We start from the raw sequence: 16,101 nt of genomic DNA on the forward strand, positions 1-16,101 counted from the left end.
AAGAAAACAAGCAAAGGCATATTTCAATGTATGACAAAGATACTTAATCAGTGAATGATAGATACATCAGCTCACTGTTTTCGGTGGTGTTCTTTGTGTCATATACATAGAAAACTACTCATCCCAAGGTTACACAAATCCTTATACGCACATGGTTGCAAAATCAGTTTTAAAGAAAGCTACTCATCACTTCAAAACAGCAAGCGTAGCTGAGGATGGCTAATGCAAAGAAGAAAGAAATATATACTTTGAAAATGTTCATTGGGGTCACCTTGTTGGGTTGCATTCATGAGTTGGTCTAATTCTTACCTGTGTTAGATTTAATTGTCTCACTAGATACTGTTTGTCCAATCAGATCATACTGGAGGAGGCTTGAAGATTCTTCTGGGACTTCGACTGAGTAAAGTGGTCCTTTTTTCCATGTATATATGATTTCACTTTTGGGGTAAGCATCTGAATTTTTTAAACAAACAGCAGTGAATATGACTAGTTGTGTTTTTCCTTTTTAGAGCAAATCTTGTCCATATAAAAAGGAAAATACAAACATAAATTTTCTTTAATGGTATTCTTTACTCTGTGTGACTAAAACCTCTATTTATAAGATAGACAGACATGATTAAGTGAGTATATTCCTGGAATCTCACTGAGAGTATCATAGTAATATTTCTCTTTTGCTTCCCAGTCTCTGATTATAATCAAATAATTGTATATTTTGAATGCATTATTTGGCTTTCAGAAGTCTTTTGTAACTTACAACTCCCAAACTTGAGTGGACAAGCATGCCCATCCATAGGAAAGTTAACCAGCCTCATAGGACAGTCAGCATTGATGGTAAGCCTAGGGACATTGAAATAAATGGTTCCGAGTTAGTATGATGGACAAATCATTTGGGTAGAGGAAGCTGAATTGGGAAAACCTCACCTCATAGTGTATAAAATAGTTCCATTCTGCATTATTCTGAAGAGTTTATTAGGGGTTGTCATATTGTGAGCAATTGATTTTTTGCCATTCCTGAAAAAAGTGTCAGGTGTCCAGATTTTACTGACCATTAAGTTATTCAAACTCAAAATCTCAGTTGGCCCCCCAAACTTCAACCTCTCATCAGTCCAAGTCTGGCGGAAGAAAACATCCATTGTATATTCCTAAGAAAAAAAATAAGATATTCATGCAAACTGGGGAGATAGTTTATTAAGAATAGTTGATTCACTAGCTTATATACCCAATTCTAAAATTTAAGAAATAAAACAACTTTTTTATGACAACAGTCTATCAGAAAAACTATGATTTCAGTAAATTATTATTTTTCTCAAACGCAAAGTTTGCAACATTATTATAAAAGATAGTATTGTGTCGTGCAAACCTCCCTCCTTCATCTTTACCCTCTTCCACATTCTTCCTCCTTTCTATTAGTCATCCACCTCTCCATCTATTGGCCTATCAATTTTGCCTTCATTAGCTTAGAAGAAAAATATGAAAAGATTTACAGTCTAGGTTTTGTGTTGGCCATCCCACCATCAGTTAGTCTAACCATTCCCCTCAATGTCTTGTCCACCTTCAAAGGTGTCTCCAAGAATCCTGGTACCATGAAATCAACTTCCAAGGATAGACAAACTTTGCTTGATAAGTGTACTCTGGCTGCACATCATAATTATTTTATATTGTTCTCAGAGAACATAAAAGCAAATGTTACCACAATTACTCAGAGGATCATTTAAGTATGCATAATTAGAACTTTGAGTTTTAATTTGTGGCTTTTATGAAATAACATTAGAAATCTTAAGAATTATGGTGAGGGCATTGCAAAAGTCAATAATAAATAACAGCTTGTAAGTATATCAAAATATTGCCAATAATTGCTTTGACTACTTTATAAGTTCCTTTATGAGACCTATTATTACAAGTGGTGATTAGATTTTCAAAGTATAATTTGACACATAATATATCCATATAATAATGGTCTAGGGTATAACCAATCTCCACTGTATAAATATACTTTAAAAATGAGACACATACATAAAATGAAGTTCCAAGTGTTCCCCAGACTTCAATAATATAATATAATATGGTTGTGATTATTTATTCTGGAGGTGAGTCAGTAGTCAATGAAAAATATGATAGTAAAATTGAGGATTCAGGATAATTCTGACTCCCCCTTCTTTCAAGACCTAATACATTTATCTCTTAAATAAAGTCCTCCTCCTTCTCCTTCACTTCCCTGTTTTCTTTCTTACTTTTGTCCCTCCCTCTCCCTTTCCCTTCCTCTTGTACTGCTTCCTTTTTCTTTTCTTCCCTTCTTGCTTTTTTCTTTTCTTGACAACTCAAAAAAGCAGAAGATAAAAAGTCTCCAGTAACTACTTATCCACAGTTACATTTTCCTAATTAAATGAGGCAACTATATAAAGATTTATTTTTACTTCAATTTTAGTATTTATATTTTACTTTTAGGGGGAGATAGTACCTGAGAACTATGAAAAAATACCATGATACACTTTGTTCTAGAAGACTAGTTCAGATTTTCATTGCCACTTACTATAAATACTCTCTTACGAATCCTACAGCCATCTGTACCTGGAACAGAGTTCCCAGAACACCTACTGGTCCATTCGTAACACAAAAGGTACAACATACTAGCCTTTCCAAATGATGCTCTCTACTGTTTAGTAAAATATACTCAGAAGGATGTGCCACAGAAAAGAGCTATATTTTAAGTTTCATAGATATTCTCAATATACTCTTATATGGCGTATCATCTTTGTTGGTTTTTCTTTTTGCTACTCTAAAAATTTACCAGGACTTCATAAAGATGGGGAAAATCTTACCTTTGTAGAAAAAAATCAGTGCATGATATGTGGCCAGAAGAGAGGACTTTAAAAAGTCCCTTAGGTTAAAGCATTCAAGCAAAGTAGTGAAATGTGAGGGAGATTAAGCCAGGAATCTGCTCTAATGGCCATGCCCTCCAAGCATGAGCACACATATTGTATTAGGACTCTGGAACCAAGCTTGGTAACAATGCCCAATACTGTTAGTTCTGGGACTCTGCCCTCCCTTCACCAAATAAAACTACCCTCCTCACTCAGAAGTCACTCACCATCTCCACATCTGACACGGGCCCAAAACTGGTCACATAAATGTCTGTTTTGACTTCAGTGACAGCACCTGAAATTAGCCCAGAAGAATGGGGGCAATTACCATTAGTGATGTTAAGGAGACTGAAATTAATGACCTTATCACAAAGTCCCTTCTCATGGTCAGAATCTGCAACCTATCCTAAAGCAATCTCAGTAGCAGGAACCCTTGGGTTTTTTAACTCTGAAAACTCATACCAGTTGTGTTATTTTGAAATTTTTCTGGTCAATTTGGGGGAATTTAAGGAATGCAAGAGAACTAAGTTAATACTCTAATAATAAAAACTATAACAATAACACATCTTGATAGCTTTAATGGGACAAATGTTAAGAAAAGTGCTTTACATGGAGAATCTCACTCTATACTCACGTAACTCTATGAAGCAAGCACTGTTCATACACCCACACTACAGCTGAGGAAGCTGAGGCTTAGAGGGTTCAAATAATGTTCATAAAAGGTCACGAACAGAGGAAGGGGCAGAGACCCGATGGGAACACATGGCCTTTCCCAGTACCCCTGCACCTTACCACTCTGCCATCCTTCTGAAGCCTCTGGGTCTTAGAACAGTAGGAAGGGAGAAGGAGAGAACACATTTGGTCTAGTAGGGGTACTGTCTCTCACCTCCAAATCCTGGCCTCAGACGATTGTCATAGCCTTCAAGCAAGTTGTCTAGGATCCGACTGATGTTTTCTGAGTAGAAGTTCCCTTCATCTTCAAGTTTCCCTAGGGTATTTTCTACCCTGTGAGTAGACAGTCAATGATCCTCACTCCCAGCCTCAGAGAAAATAGGCTGTCCAATCCACCCTCATATACTCCACCACAAATACATGCCATACCACCCAGGCTTCTTCCATGATTTGCTACAGAAGTCACCCAGTGGGTGTGCGCTTTCACTTTCCTTAGCGCTGAAGGGAAAAAACAAAATCTTACTCACCATAGAATAATGTACAGCCAGGGCAGAGGCGACGCCATCCTGCAGAGCACTGCAATGCCCCAGTTCACCCTCCTCCTGGCTTCTCCTCCCTCCTAACAAGCACCCCTTTGCCAATCAACTAGAGTAATATTCCAGACCCCTCATATCTCTTTTCCCTGTTTGTGTCCAGCCAGTAATCCGTAGATGAAGAGGTTACCAGAAAAACTTTGAAGGTCTCCCTTGCTCTCTTGTTCTCGTTTTTGCCTTTTCATGTGGAACAAGGTGGCTTATGGTCTTAGACTACATCCTGATGGACATTCAGCCTCTTCTGGTGGACTCAGTTAGGAAACAAGAGTCTGAAAGGACACTGTATGGTCGGAGAGCAGTGACAATAATTGAATAAGGCATTAGGGGAGATTAGAAGGAAGAAATCCACTGCTAGTTTTGGCATGGAATTAGCAGGTCCCTGTGAGAAAATCTGGAAAGCTGTGGCATCTTGCTGATTGAGATTATGTTCCAACGGCTCAGCATTTATTATTTCTGTGGTTCACAGAAGGATTCCTACACAGCTCTTACTGCTTATAAAATCTAACAATATTGAGATCCTTTTGGGTTATCTTTCTGATTTCATCAGCTTTATGGCATCAGATGCACCTTTCCTCCACATTTAAAATTACCCATCATTATTCATTGAAAAGTACTTACAATACACTAGAACAACTCCTCATCGTCTGGCTGTTGGTTTAATTTTTTTTTCTGTTTTTTTTTGTTTGGTTGGTTGGTTTGTTTGGTTTGGTTTGGTTTGTTTGTTTGTTTGTGTTTATGTATTTTGCTTATCCTTCCTGTCAAAGATATGTCATCTCAAGCTAAGATATAAATAGGTCCTACCACTATCTTTAAAAACCCGGCCGATTTCATGGATGCTGCCTATAAGAGACAATGTCTGGAAATAGCTGATTAAGGTTCCCCATGTACAAATACTGTAAGAATAAAGCATCCATGGACATGGTTAATGCTGACGTTGTGGGCACTATTTTAATAGGCTTGCCACAGGTGAACAGAGAAATGTTTGAACTGAAAAAATAGCATTCTTTACCTAGTCTGGTAGATGGAAGTTGGAGGAAAGGAAGTCACTTTAAACGTTAAAATTTTAAGCATTGTGAATCCCCCCTCTCATATATGTGTATATATATACTGTGTATATATATACATACATATATATATATTTTTTTTTAAATAGTAATTCAGGAACACAAGAAATAGAAACAAGTGTCTCACATCACCATCTTCCTGCCAGATCTACACGGCATTCACCCACTTCACAGTCTGTAGCTTCAGAATCTAAATTCCAAAAAGGTGACCGTTCCTATTGCAGACACATAGCTAAGTCTTAAGAGTCATTTCTAAAGACATGACATAAATTATTTGTGGAACATTTCAATAAATTAGCTGTGACTAAGAAGAAACAATAGAAAAAAGGAAGGACTGCAAGATTTCTGTGAAGTAGTTTTTTTAAGATTACTGAATCTCACAGTTGTGTGGAATTTTCTGGTTATTCATCAACCCCCCCCCCCCCGACACCCTCCAGTATTCCTGGCAAGTGGTATCCAGCATCTGTTTTCTCACATTGTCTTACTTGTGCTGAGCTGAAACCTGCCCCTAGTCCTAGCTCTCACATTTGAAACCATACACAATGATTTGCTAGGGAAAGACCACATGGCAGCCATTTAAACAAAGCTATGTATCATGTCCTCTCAAATGTAAGCTCCTAAACACTCCTAAAATCTTCTCTTTTTCATTACAGGACCTGGCTTCCATACCTCTTCTTCTTTTCACTCTAAACTTCTCCAGATGATGACTACAACACATTTTCTTTTTTTTTATATATATAATTTATTGTCAATTGGCTTACATACAATCCCCAGTGCTCATCCCAACAAGTGCCCTCCTCAATGTCCATCACCCATTTTCCCCTCTCCCCCACCCCCATCAACCCTCAGTCTGTCCTCTGTATTTAAGAGTCTCTTATGCTTTGCCTCCCTCCCTCTCTGTTTGTAACTATTTTCCCCCTTCCCTTCCACCATGGTCTTCTGTTAAGTTTCTCAAGATAAGTTTTCTCAGGATATGAGTGAAAACATATATCTGTCTTTCTCTGACTGACTTATTTCATTTAGCATAATACCCTCCAGTTCCACCCACATTGCTGTAAATGGAATGATTTCATTTAATTTCACTATAAATACTCAGGGATGATTAAAGAAAATTATTGCACAGAAAAAGCAAACTTAGTACCAGACACTAAATAGTACTTTATATGATAGAAAAGAGGCATTAGTATAGAAGAGGCTTGAACCAAAGGATTCTGGTATTTATGTAACTACTTCCCACCTAGTAAGGACATTTTTCCCTGTTTGCTTAGAAACTGTTATGGAGAGCAAGTCAGTCTAAAAATAATGAATGCAATTTAAGACTGTATTAGTGAAAATTAACATAATATTAATAATAAATACCAAATATTTAGCATTTACCATATTCCTAGAATTATGTTAAGAGCTCCATATACTCCAACTCATTCACTACTAACACAAAAATCTGAGTTGTCTATAATTGAGTCCATTTTGTAAATCAGCAAGTATGTAACTTGCCTAATTTCACAGCTAAAAAATGGCAGGATCAGAATTCAAAACTAGGTATAAGCTAAGGCCATGGGGTAGAAGCCAGTGAAAAATAAGTTTCCATTCTATTAAAGAAATAGTTTCTAATTGTGGTATTTACCCAAAGAAGGAAGGAGTACCATAGGAGAAAATGAGTTTCCTGTTAACAAAATGTTCAAGTATACCATGAAATACCATGGACAGGTTTCATGAATGTATGTTTCAGGAGGAAATTACATAATCCCTAAGAACATTCAGTAGGAGATTGAGGCTATTTGGGGGCATCCTAAAGAAGAGCTTTTTGACAGAGACCTTGAGTGAATATTTGTGGGGTTTTTTTAATGTCTATTTTTTTTTTTTAGAGCATGGGAGCAGGGGAAGGGCAGATAGAGAGAGGGAGACAGAGAATGTAAAGAGGCTCTACATTGCTAGTGCAAAGCCCAACATGGGGCTCGAACCCACAAACGTAGAATCATGGCTAAGCAGAAGTCAGACATTCAACTGGCTGAGCCACCCAGGCACTCCTCAAGTGAATATTTGGATTCAAAGATTCTGCTATGGAGTTATTCTGGAGTGATATGAGAAGGAGGATTTAAAGAGCTTCCTCCTAGTGGTAAAATGGGTCTGGGAGGTACTGGAGGACAAAACTACTAAAGGAAGAAGAAAAAGTGGTAGATTATATCATAATAGTTAATATTTATTGAATGCTTATTATGTCAATTTTGTACATTGTCATTATCTCTAATCTGTGCAACTGCCTTACAAGCAGCTATTTTCATTTTTATTTTACAAAAGGATAAAATGAGGCATACAACAGGTATGTAACTACCTTAATGTCCCAGAGCTAGTTATTACTGCTGATTCCAAAGTGTACACTATTATACACTATGATTTATGTATGGCAACTCTGACTCCATTTTCTAAAGTTGGTCCTCTTAAACTCTCTGGACCAACAATATTTTTTTATATTCTTAAGGGATACCCAACCTCTCAGTGGACACTGTAGAAAATTCCCATGCAATATTGTTTGGGAATCCAGTGCAATAAGGACAAAATTGCTCTGGGAAACAAATGGCAATAAAGGGACGGTCCTCTGGTCACCAGCTTAAAATTGTTTTGGCTTGGTTAGCAATAGAACATTGAATACATTATATGGCAGAAAAGTATAGGCAGGCAATATCAATTTCAAATCTGAAAACACAAATATGGAGGGACTAAAAGTCATGTCAGGGCGTCTGGGTGGCTCAGTTGGTTAAGTACCCGGCTTCCACTCAGGTCATGATCTCAAGGCTTATGAGTTCAAGCCCCGTGTCAGGCTCTGGGCTGACAGCTCAGAGCCTGGAGCCTGCTTCAGATTCTGTGTCTCCGTCTCTCTCTGCCCTTCCCCCTCTCAGGCTCTGTCTGTCTGTCTGTCTCTTAAATAAGTAAGTAAATAAAATAACAGGTTATTGAATTCATGATTTATACCTGTTCAACCAGTATCCGTCCAATTTAATGTTTGTTTATTTATTAAGTGCTTGTTTTATGCTGAGGATATAGAAATTAAAAAAAAAATAATGTTCACCTTCAGGAAGCTCACATTCTAGATGTTAATATCAATGTAATAGAACTGAATGGTAAACATATATATTATTAACCATGTGCTATGGTAACAGTAAAAAGGCATCTGTGGGGAATGGTGGCCAGTGATTATTTCATGAAAGACACAACATTTGGACTGAGCTTGAGAAGTTGAATAAACTTTTAGTAGATTGAAAAAGGTCATTCCAGGGCACCTGGTGGCTTAGTTGGTTAAGTATATGACTCTTGATTTCAACTCAGGTCATGATCTCATGGTTTGTGAGATTGAGCCTCACATCAGGCTCTGCACTGACAGTGTGGAGCCTGCATGGAATTCTCTCTCCCTCCCTCTCTCTGTTCCTCCCCCCACCTTGTGCTCACTCACTCTCTCTCTCTCTCAAAATAAATAAATAAACTTTAAAAAAAAACAAAACAAGAAAAGGCCATTCTAGGCTGCATGATGAACTCAGAGTTGTGGCCATTCATGTTGTTTATAAACAGCAAATAACTCTGAGAAACTGGAAAATAGGAAACAAAGAATGTCATGGATAAAAAGACTGGAAGATAAACATAGTCCAATAGAGGGAGATTTTCATGCTCCTCACTGGAGGATTTGAGAAAGGCATGGCCATGTGTAGAAGACTATGATGGCATTGTTTAAGTAATTCGTAACAGCACTTTTTCTCTGAGAATTGCCCTGCTATTTTATAGGGGTAGGGACTTATTTCTCATGTTTGTCCTGCTTGATCTCATATCAACCCACCATTGATTACACAGAAGACTGGGATACCACTTTGATATCAGGTAACTTGGGTTCGTTAGCAGGCAAGTTACTTAGGAAAATTAGTTATTATCTCTAGGTATCATCTTCATCACCATTAAATGGAATTACAGGGGCTTGGTGAGGATGAAATTTAAAAAGGCATTAAGGCGTTTTCACAGGATATTGTCCATAGTAAATAAAAAACAAAAATACCATCAACATCACTACCAACATCACCCATAATTATCATTGTCATTGTCATTTTTGGCCATTTTTTTTCTCTAGCATTTAAAAATGAGATGAAAAAATTACAGATTGGTCTGTGTCATTTGCTAAGGTTGCCAGTGTTAGAGGAAGGCATGTTTGGCCAAATTCATGCAACATCAAAGAAATATCTGTGAAGAGAGAGGAAACAACAAAAATGCATCAGCCTTACAGAAAGCATCAGAAACAAATCACTTCAACCCCAAATCTGCAAGAGCGGCTGCCCAGATTTTTGATGGCCTCCCTGATTCCATTCCTTCATAATCTAGGTATCATTTCTTCCCTCGAGTTCCTTCTGAAAGCACCGTATCCTTATTATTAATTATTTTTAATTTTTATTTATTTATCTTTGCTCCAGATAAGTGGATTACTGTCACTAGCTCCTAAAGGGTCTTTTAACTCAGAGACTACATCCCAAACTCGAAAACAAAATTTCAGGTGATGATACATTATGACAGCTGGATGGACTGACTGCATACCTAGAGCAAACCTAGACAAAGTGGAATTATGAGTGTACTTCCTGTGCCTTCTGGAAAGGAAGGTGCTAATTGGCAAATACATAATGATCTTGCTGCCTAATGAATCTCTCACACCTCCACAGAGTAGAATAAGCATTTCAGTAAACTGCATGAACTCTTTCAGGCCACTAGGGGACTACTGAGCATCATCTTCTGGCAGTGCTACCCATGCCCCAGAATCTGTTTGCCTATTTATCAGGTGCTTGGAGTATAGGAAAAAGAGGACAGAATTTTGGGTTCAAGCCCAGTGATGAGCTCTGGGGAAATGTTATAGAAGAACAAAGCAGAATGGAAGTCTATTAACATGGATTCTGTTGGACTTGGATAAGATGTAAATTCCAAACCTGCTGCCTGTAAAGGGATATTCTCAAAGCAGGTTATAAAAATAAACATTTGAAAGTGCCATGGAAAGGTCAGAGGCTTCCATGGGAATAATTTTGTCCTTCATGTTGTTGTATTAAATGACTTTATGTTACTTCTTAGAATAAAATAGAAGAGGCTTGCCATTTATATAGGAGTGATTTAATCTGAGGGGGAAAAAAGTGATGGGGTGGGTGGGAAGGCTCTTCCAAAAAGAGGCTACGAGGTATTTGATGCATAATTTGGAGCTAATGACTCAACAGTGACTGAACAATGTTACACATGCATGCTGCTGGTAAATGTTCTCTAACAAACCCTGACCATCAAAGACACACACAAATTATCTTAAAATAGACTTTTAACAGGCTTTGGAGAGAACAGGCTAGAAGTAGAGTATCTGATATGTCAGAATTAAAAGAGCTATATAGCACTATGAACTTGCAGTGAGCATATTGTCGTTGTTGGTGCCCATTTTACTATCATGGCACTGTATCAATAAGGAATGTATTAGATGTAAAAACAGAAAACTCAACTTGCAGTGTTGTAAACAAAATGGATTCTTTTTCCTACAGAAAAGGAGAAAATGACGGACCTAGGCAGCTCCTGGCTTTGGCAGCTAAGTAATGCCAGAGCTGACAAGGCTGCATTTCATGGTTGTAATATGGCTACCTCAGTTTCAGTCATCATATCTGCATTCAACAGAAGAAATAAAGAATCGGGTCACGGGGCCCTGTCTGGTTCCAGAGGGAGTTGAGAAAGTTACAATATAGTCTTTGATTTCTGATTTAGGAAATGAATAAATACAAATAGATGTTCAGATTAATCCACAAAAATCTTTTCATACTTACTATAGAAATCTAGGAAATTGAGTTGATTGCATAGCAAGTAATATTCTTTTTTAGTTTTGTCATCCTTTATAATGTAGGTGGCCAAATAAGATGAGGATTAGGAATGCATGTTAAATGGGCCATCTGTCACAAGCAGAGAACTGCCTCTAGGTAGATTAATTACAATGAGATACCCCATATTCTGGTATAAAGTCTCAGGGAGTGGACTGCAGGCTACATTTCTGTTGCCACTGGCACACTCAGCTTTTGGGCCAGGCACAATCTGCACAAATACGTGGAGAAGCCTGGCAAGAGGCATATGAGAATTTTGCAAAAATTTTTTCTCAATAAATTCTTTCTCAATATTTTAAAGAGATTCTTCTGAATTCCGTTGTCATCTAATGCAAATAATACAGCTACTATCCAATGGTTAATAAAATAAGAGACCTGATAGTTAAAGCACTTAGACCATCAAAGGCTTAAATGGTTGAAGCACATTAGTTTAGCTCCTACCAGAATTGTCCTTCCTGGGTTCCATTTCCAAGTTATAAACTGATATCTATATATCTATATATCTATATCTATATCTATCTATCTATCTATCTATCTATCTATCTATAGTTTGTTTTTTTTTTTATTTTCCTACAGGAAAGAATCAAAAGACATTGTACCTATTACATCAATTAGTAGCCATTATATTAAGTCCCACTTGGGAAACTTCTTACAAAATTAAGTAATAGGAAAAACTTTGTCTTGAAAAGAAACTAAAATAATATTTTTCTTTCTACAAACTATATAACTGAGCATGTTTCTCCTTTTGACCTTGATGCCTGGATACTCGTAGTCAAAACTGAATTGTAGCTGACTTTTTTTGTGTTAATCTTCTCTTACCCTTGTACCTGTTTTTCTATTTCTATTCTACACTTTGCATTTGCTTTTTTCTGAAAGGCTCCTCAAAACTTCTGGGGAAAAAGATAGAATATAAATAAATACTAGTCAGTGAAATAGCTATTGGTGATTTTCTGGGCCACTCATTCATTTGGATCAATTATATCATATTTTCTATTGATTACCTGGTATACTGTTTGAACTGAAACCCAGGATTAAATAAAACACCAAATGGAGAAGACATTAAGCCTGAGAGGACAGTTGGAATCAGAAGATTCAGCAAAATCAGACACTGAACTAGAGATAATATATTTTACCGAAAAGAGGCAGTTACTTTGAAGTTCCTGACAATTTATACTTTGAAACTACATTAGCAAAATGTCACATATCTTCTCGTTTTAAAGGTAAGAAGGAAATACTGTTTTATTTATATGGTAAAAAAAAAAAGTACTCTTTTTTTCTTTAGGTCTTTCTTCTTTAGGTTCACAGTAAAATTAAGAGGAAAGTACTGAGATTTCCCATATACCCCGACTCCCACACTTGCACTGTCTCATCTCTTTTCAACATCTCCCACCACAGTGCTACATTTGTTACAATTAATGAGCCTACACTGGCACATCATTATTACCCAAAGTCCATAGCTTACATTTTTTTGTGTTCACTCTTGTACATTCTATGCGTTAGACGAACGTAGAATGACATGTGTCCAAACGTCTAGTATCTTACAGAGTAGTTTCACTGCCCTAAAAATCCTCTATGCTCTACCTATTCAACCTTTCCCTTGCCCAACCCGTGGAAACCACTGATGTTTTTACTGTCTACATAACTTTGCCTTCTCCAGAATGTCCTATAGCTGTAATTATATTGCATGTACATGTATATTGCATGTACATTTTCAGATTGGCTTATTTCACTTAGCAATATGCATGCAAGTGTCCTCCACACCTTTTTATGGCTTAACACTTCATTTTTTTAAACACGGAAAAATAGTCCATTGTCTGGATATACCACAGTATATTTGTCCATTCACCTACTGAAGGAAGCAAACCAAAATTTGGTTGCTTCCAAATTTTGGTAATTGTGAAGAAAGCTGCAGTAGACAACTATGTGCAGGTTTGTATGTCAATGTAAGATTTCAGCTCTTTTGGGGAAATACTAAGGAGCACATTTGCTGAATCATATAAGAGAAGGTTTAGTTTGTAAGAAATCACCAAACTGTTTTCCCAAGTGTCTGTACCATTTTGATTTCCTACAAGGAGTGAATGAGAGGTTCTCGGGTACCGTGTCCTCACTAGCACTTGGTGTCATCAGTGTTCTGGATCTTGGCCATTCTTATAAGCATGTAGTAGTGTCACATAATTGTTTTAATTTTATTTCCCTAATGATATATGATATGGAGCATCTTTTCATAGGCTTATTTTCCATCTGTATAATAATTATTATACTTGGTGAGGTGTCTGAAAAAGTCTTTTGTCCACTTTTTAATCAAGTTATTTGTTTTCTTATTTTTGAATTTTAAAAAAATCTTTGCGTATTTTGGATAAGTCACTTTCCAGATATGTCTTTGGCAAGTATTTTCTCCCAGTCTGTGGCTTGTCTTCTTATTCTCTTGACATTGTCTTTTGCAGAGCAGAAATTTATTTTTAATGAAGTCCAGCTAATCAACTATTTCTTTTATGGAGTGTGTCTTTAGTATTCTATCTAAGAAGGTATCACCATATCCAACGTCATTCAGGTTTTCTCTTACACTATCTTCTAGTTTGGTGTTTAACATTTATGTCTATGATCCATTTTGAGTTAATTTTTGTGAATGATGCAAGGCCTTGGTCTAGATTAACTTTCTTGCATGTGGGAGTCTAGTTGTCTAGTTGTCTTAGCACCATTTGTTGACAAGACTGTTTTGCTGCATTACATTGCCTTTGCTCTTTTGTCACATATAAGTTGATTATATTTATGGGGGTCTATTGTCATCTCTATATTCTCTTGCACTTATCTATTTGTCTATTCTTTCACGAAGGCTACACTGTTTTGATGAGTAGCTTTATAGTAAGTTTATGAAGTTGGATAACATAAGCCCTCCAACTTTGTTCTTCTTCAATATTGTATTAAGTATTCTCCATCTTTTGCCCCTCCATATAAACTTTAGAATCAATTGTGAATATCCATAAAATAATTTGGTGTGGTTTTTATTGGGATTGCATTGATGAATTGATGAACCTGTAGATTGAGTTAGAAATGACTGACATCGAGGGGCACCTGGGTGGCTCAGTCATTAGGTGTCTGTCTTTTGGTTTCAGCTCAGGTCATGATCTTACAGTTCTTGGGTTCCAGCCCCACGTTGGGCTCTGGGCTGACAGTGCTTAGCCTGCTTGAGATTCTCTCTCTCTCTCTCTCTCTCTCTCCCTGCTGCTCCCCCATTTGCACTGTCTCTGTTTCTCTCAAAATAAATACATACACTTAAAAAAAGAAATAACTGACATGTTGACAATAGTTATTTTATTTTGAAGAGTGTTTTAAAGTACGGAAATGTATAGAGAACAGTTACCATCATTCTGTTACCTAGCACGAGAATTACAAACATTTTTTTTTCTTTAGGTAAAATGTTTTGGACAGAAAATTCCAGATCAAGGTGAAATTCTATTTGTTTCCTTTCAAATTTTTTTCTACTCCTTTGAGAAAGTCAGATAACGTCTTGAATATGCTATATACTTTAAAGCACATGTTTTTGTAATTTTACTATGTATGCAGATGTATTTAATGTTTTTAATTTATAAAAATGTTGTTACACTCTATCAATATTTCTTTCACTGTATTGCTTTCTAGACATGCTGTACATATCATAATACAATTTTATATTCCCCACTGGATAAACAGTTGGTTTGGTTTTTTTAAATAAATTTTATTTAATTGTTTTAAAGTGTATTTGAGAGACACAGAGACAGCGTGAGTGGGAGAAGGGCAGAGAGAGACAGGGTGAGAGAGAGAATCCCAAGCAGGCTCCCTGCTGCCGGTGCCCCGGCCCAGACCCCACAATATTGTGAGATCATGACCTGAGCAGAAACCAGGAGTTGGATGCTCAACCAACTGAGCCACCCAAGCACCTGGGTTTGGTTATTTTTTAGATTATAAATAATGTTATAATGCATATCCTTTTATATATCCCTTATACATGTAGGGTTTTATAGTTGTGGATTTTAACCTTTTATTAGATTTGCAAAACTGGTTTCCAAAGTTGTTTTACCAATACATCATCAGGACTGTTACATGAAAATTCTTGTCTCCTATATACCAAATCTTGATATTTTCAGATTTTGTTTTGCTAATCTGATACGACAAAATATATCATTGTTTTAATTTGCCTAAATTTACAATTAAGATTCAGGTTGTTTTTTTTTTTTTTTAAGTTTAATGGCCCTTTGGATTTCTTCATATTTGAATTGCCTATGTGTAGTCCTTACCCATTTTATTACTTCATTGTTCATCTTTTTCATAGTAATTTATGTTATAATTTAAATACATATATATAAATAATATGGGTTTGAACTCTGAAGGTCCACTTATACACAGATATTTTACAGCACAGTACTGTAAATGTATTTTCTTTTCCTTATGATTTTCTTAATTACATTTTCTCTTCTCTATATTATTTCATTTTTAAAATACAGTGTAGAATGCATATACAAAAATGTGTTAATTGACTATGTTATTGGTAAGTCTTCTAGTCAACAGTAGGCTATTATTACAGTGTATATGTTTATGTATATATTACTTTGCCCTTTTATGTTCAAATAGGCTCTCAGTCTATTACTTTGTTTACAATATATTGTCATATATTTTTTAATTTAATATTGTAAACTTTATTTTGTTTTTCCTTAATAACATGTGATCTAGGGTGCTACCTAATAAATCATGTCCTCCTGTGAGTGAAAGTATCTAATACATTTTCTTCTGATAGTTTTAAATTATTTTTTCCATTTAAGTCCTTAATTATCTGAAATATGTTTTTGTGAATGGGGAGTATTAAGGATCTATTTTCTTGTCCTAATTTTAATGCAATTGTTCTAATGCAAGTGTGGAATAGTCTGTATTTTACTCTCAATTCTGTTCTATTGACTTATTCGCTTATATGAACACCATTGTTTTTCACTGTTTGCCTTAAATACCATGTATAATGAATTTTATGCTGTGCCTCTTATAGTAAATCTCCTGTTAATAATGAAGGACTTAT

The 16,101-nt window shown here is 36.2% G+C and overlaps 1 protein-coding gene across 3 annotated transcripts in view; it reads right to left on the reverse strand.

Moving 5' to 3' along the window:
* The window catches only part of GABRA6 (gamma-aminobutyric acid type A receptor subunit alpha6), a 140,135-nt gene that overhangs the window by 12,943 nt on the left and 111,091 nt on the right, over positions 1-16,101 (reverse strand). For 2 of the 3 annotated variants that reach the window (XM_053226774.1, XM_053226771.1), the window contains exons 3-7: positions 3,748-3,866; positions 3,089-3,156; positions 922-1,142; positions 755-837; positions 310-453 (exon numbers count right to left, since the gene is read on the reverse strand). In XM_053226774.1, the coding sequence (XP_053082749.1) occupies positions 310-453; positions 755-837; positions 922-1,142; positions 3,089-3,091 (451 nt within the window). In that variant the 5' untranslated portion in view covers positions 3,092-3,156; positions 3,748-3,866. Of the gene's footprint in view, positions 1-309; positions 454-754; positions 838-921; positions 1,143-3,088; positions 3,157-3,747; positions 5,064-16,101 lie in introns of those variants that run through there. The other variant, XM_053226775.1, reaches the window with a different exon arrangement.

Source organism: Acinonyx jubatus, chromosome A1, assembly GCF_027475565.1.
Source record: "Acinonyx jubatus isolate Ajub_Pintada_27869175 chromosome A1, VMU_Ajub_asm_v1.0, whole genome shotgun sequence".
NCBI classification, from domain to species: Eukaryota; Metazoa; Chordata; class Mammalia; order Carnivora; family Felidae; genus Acinonyx; species Acinonyx jubatus.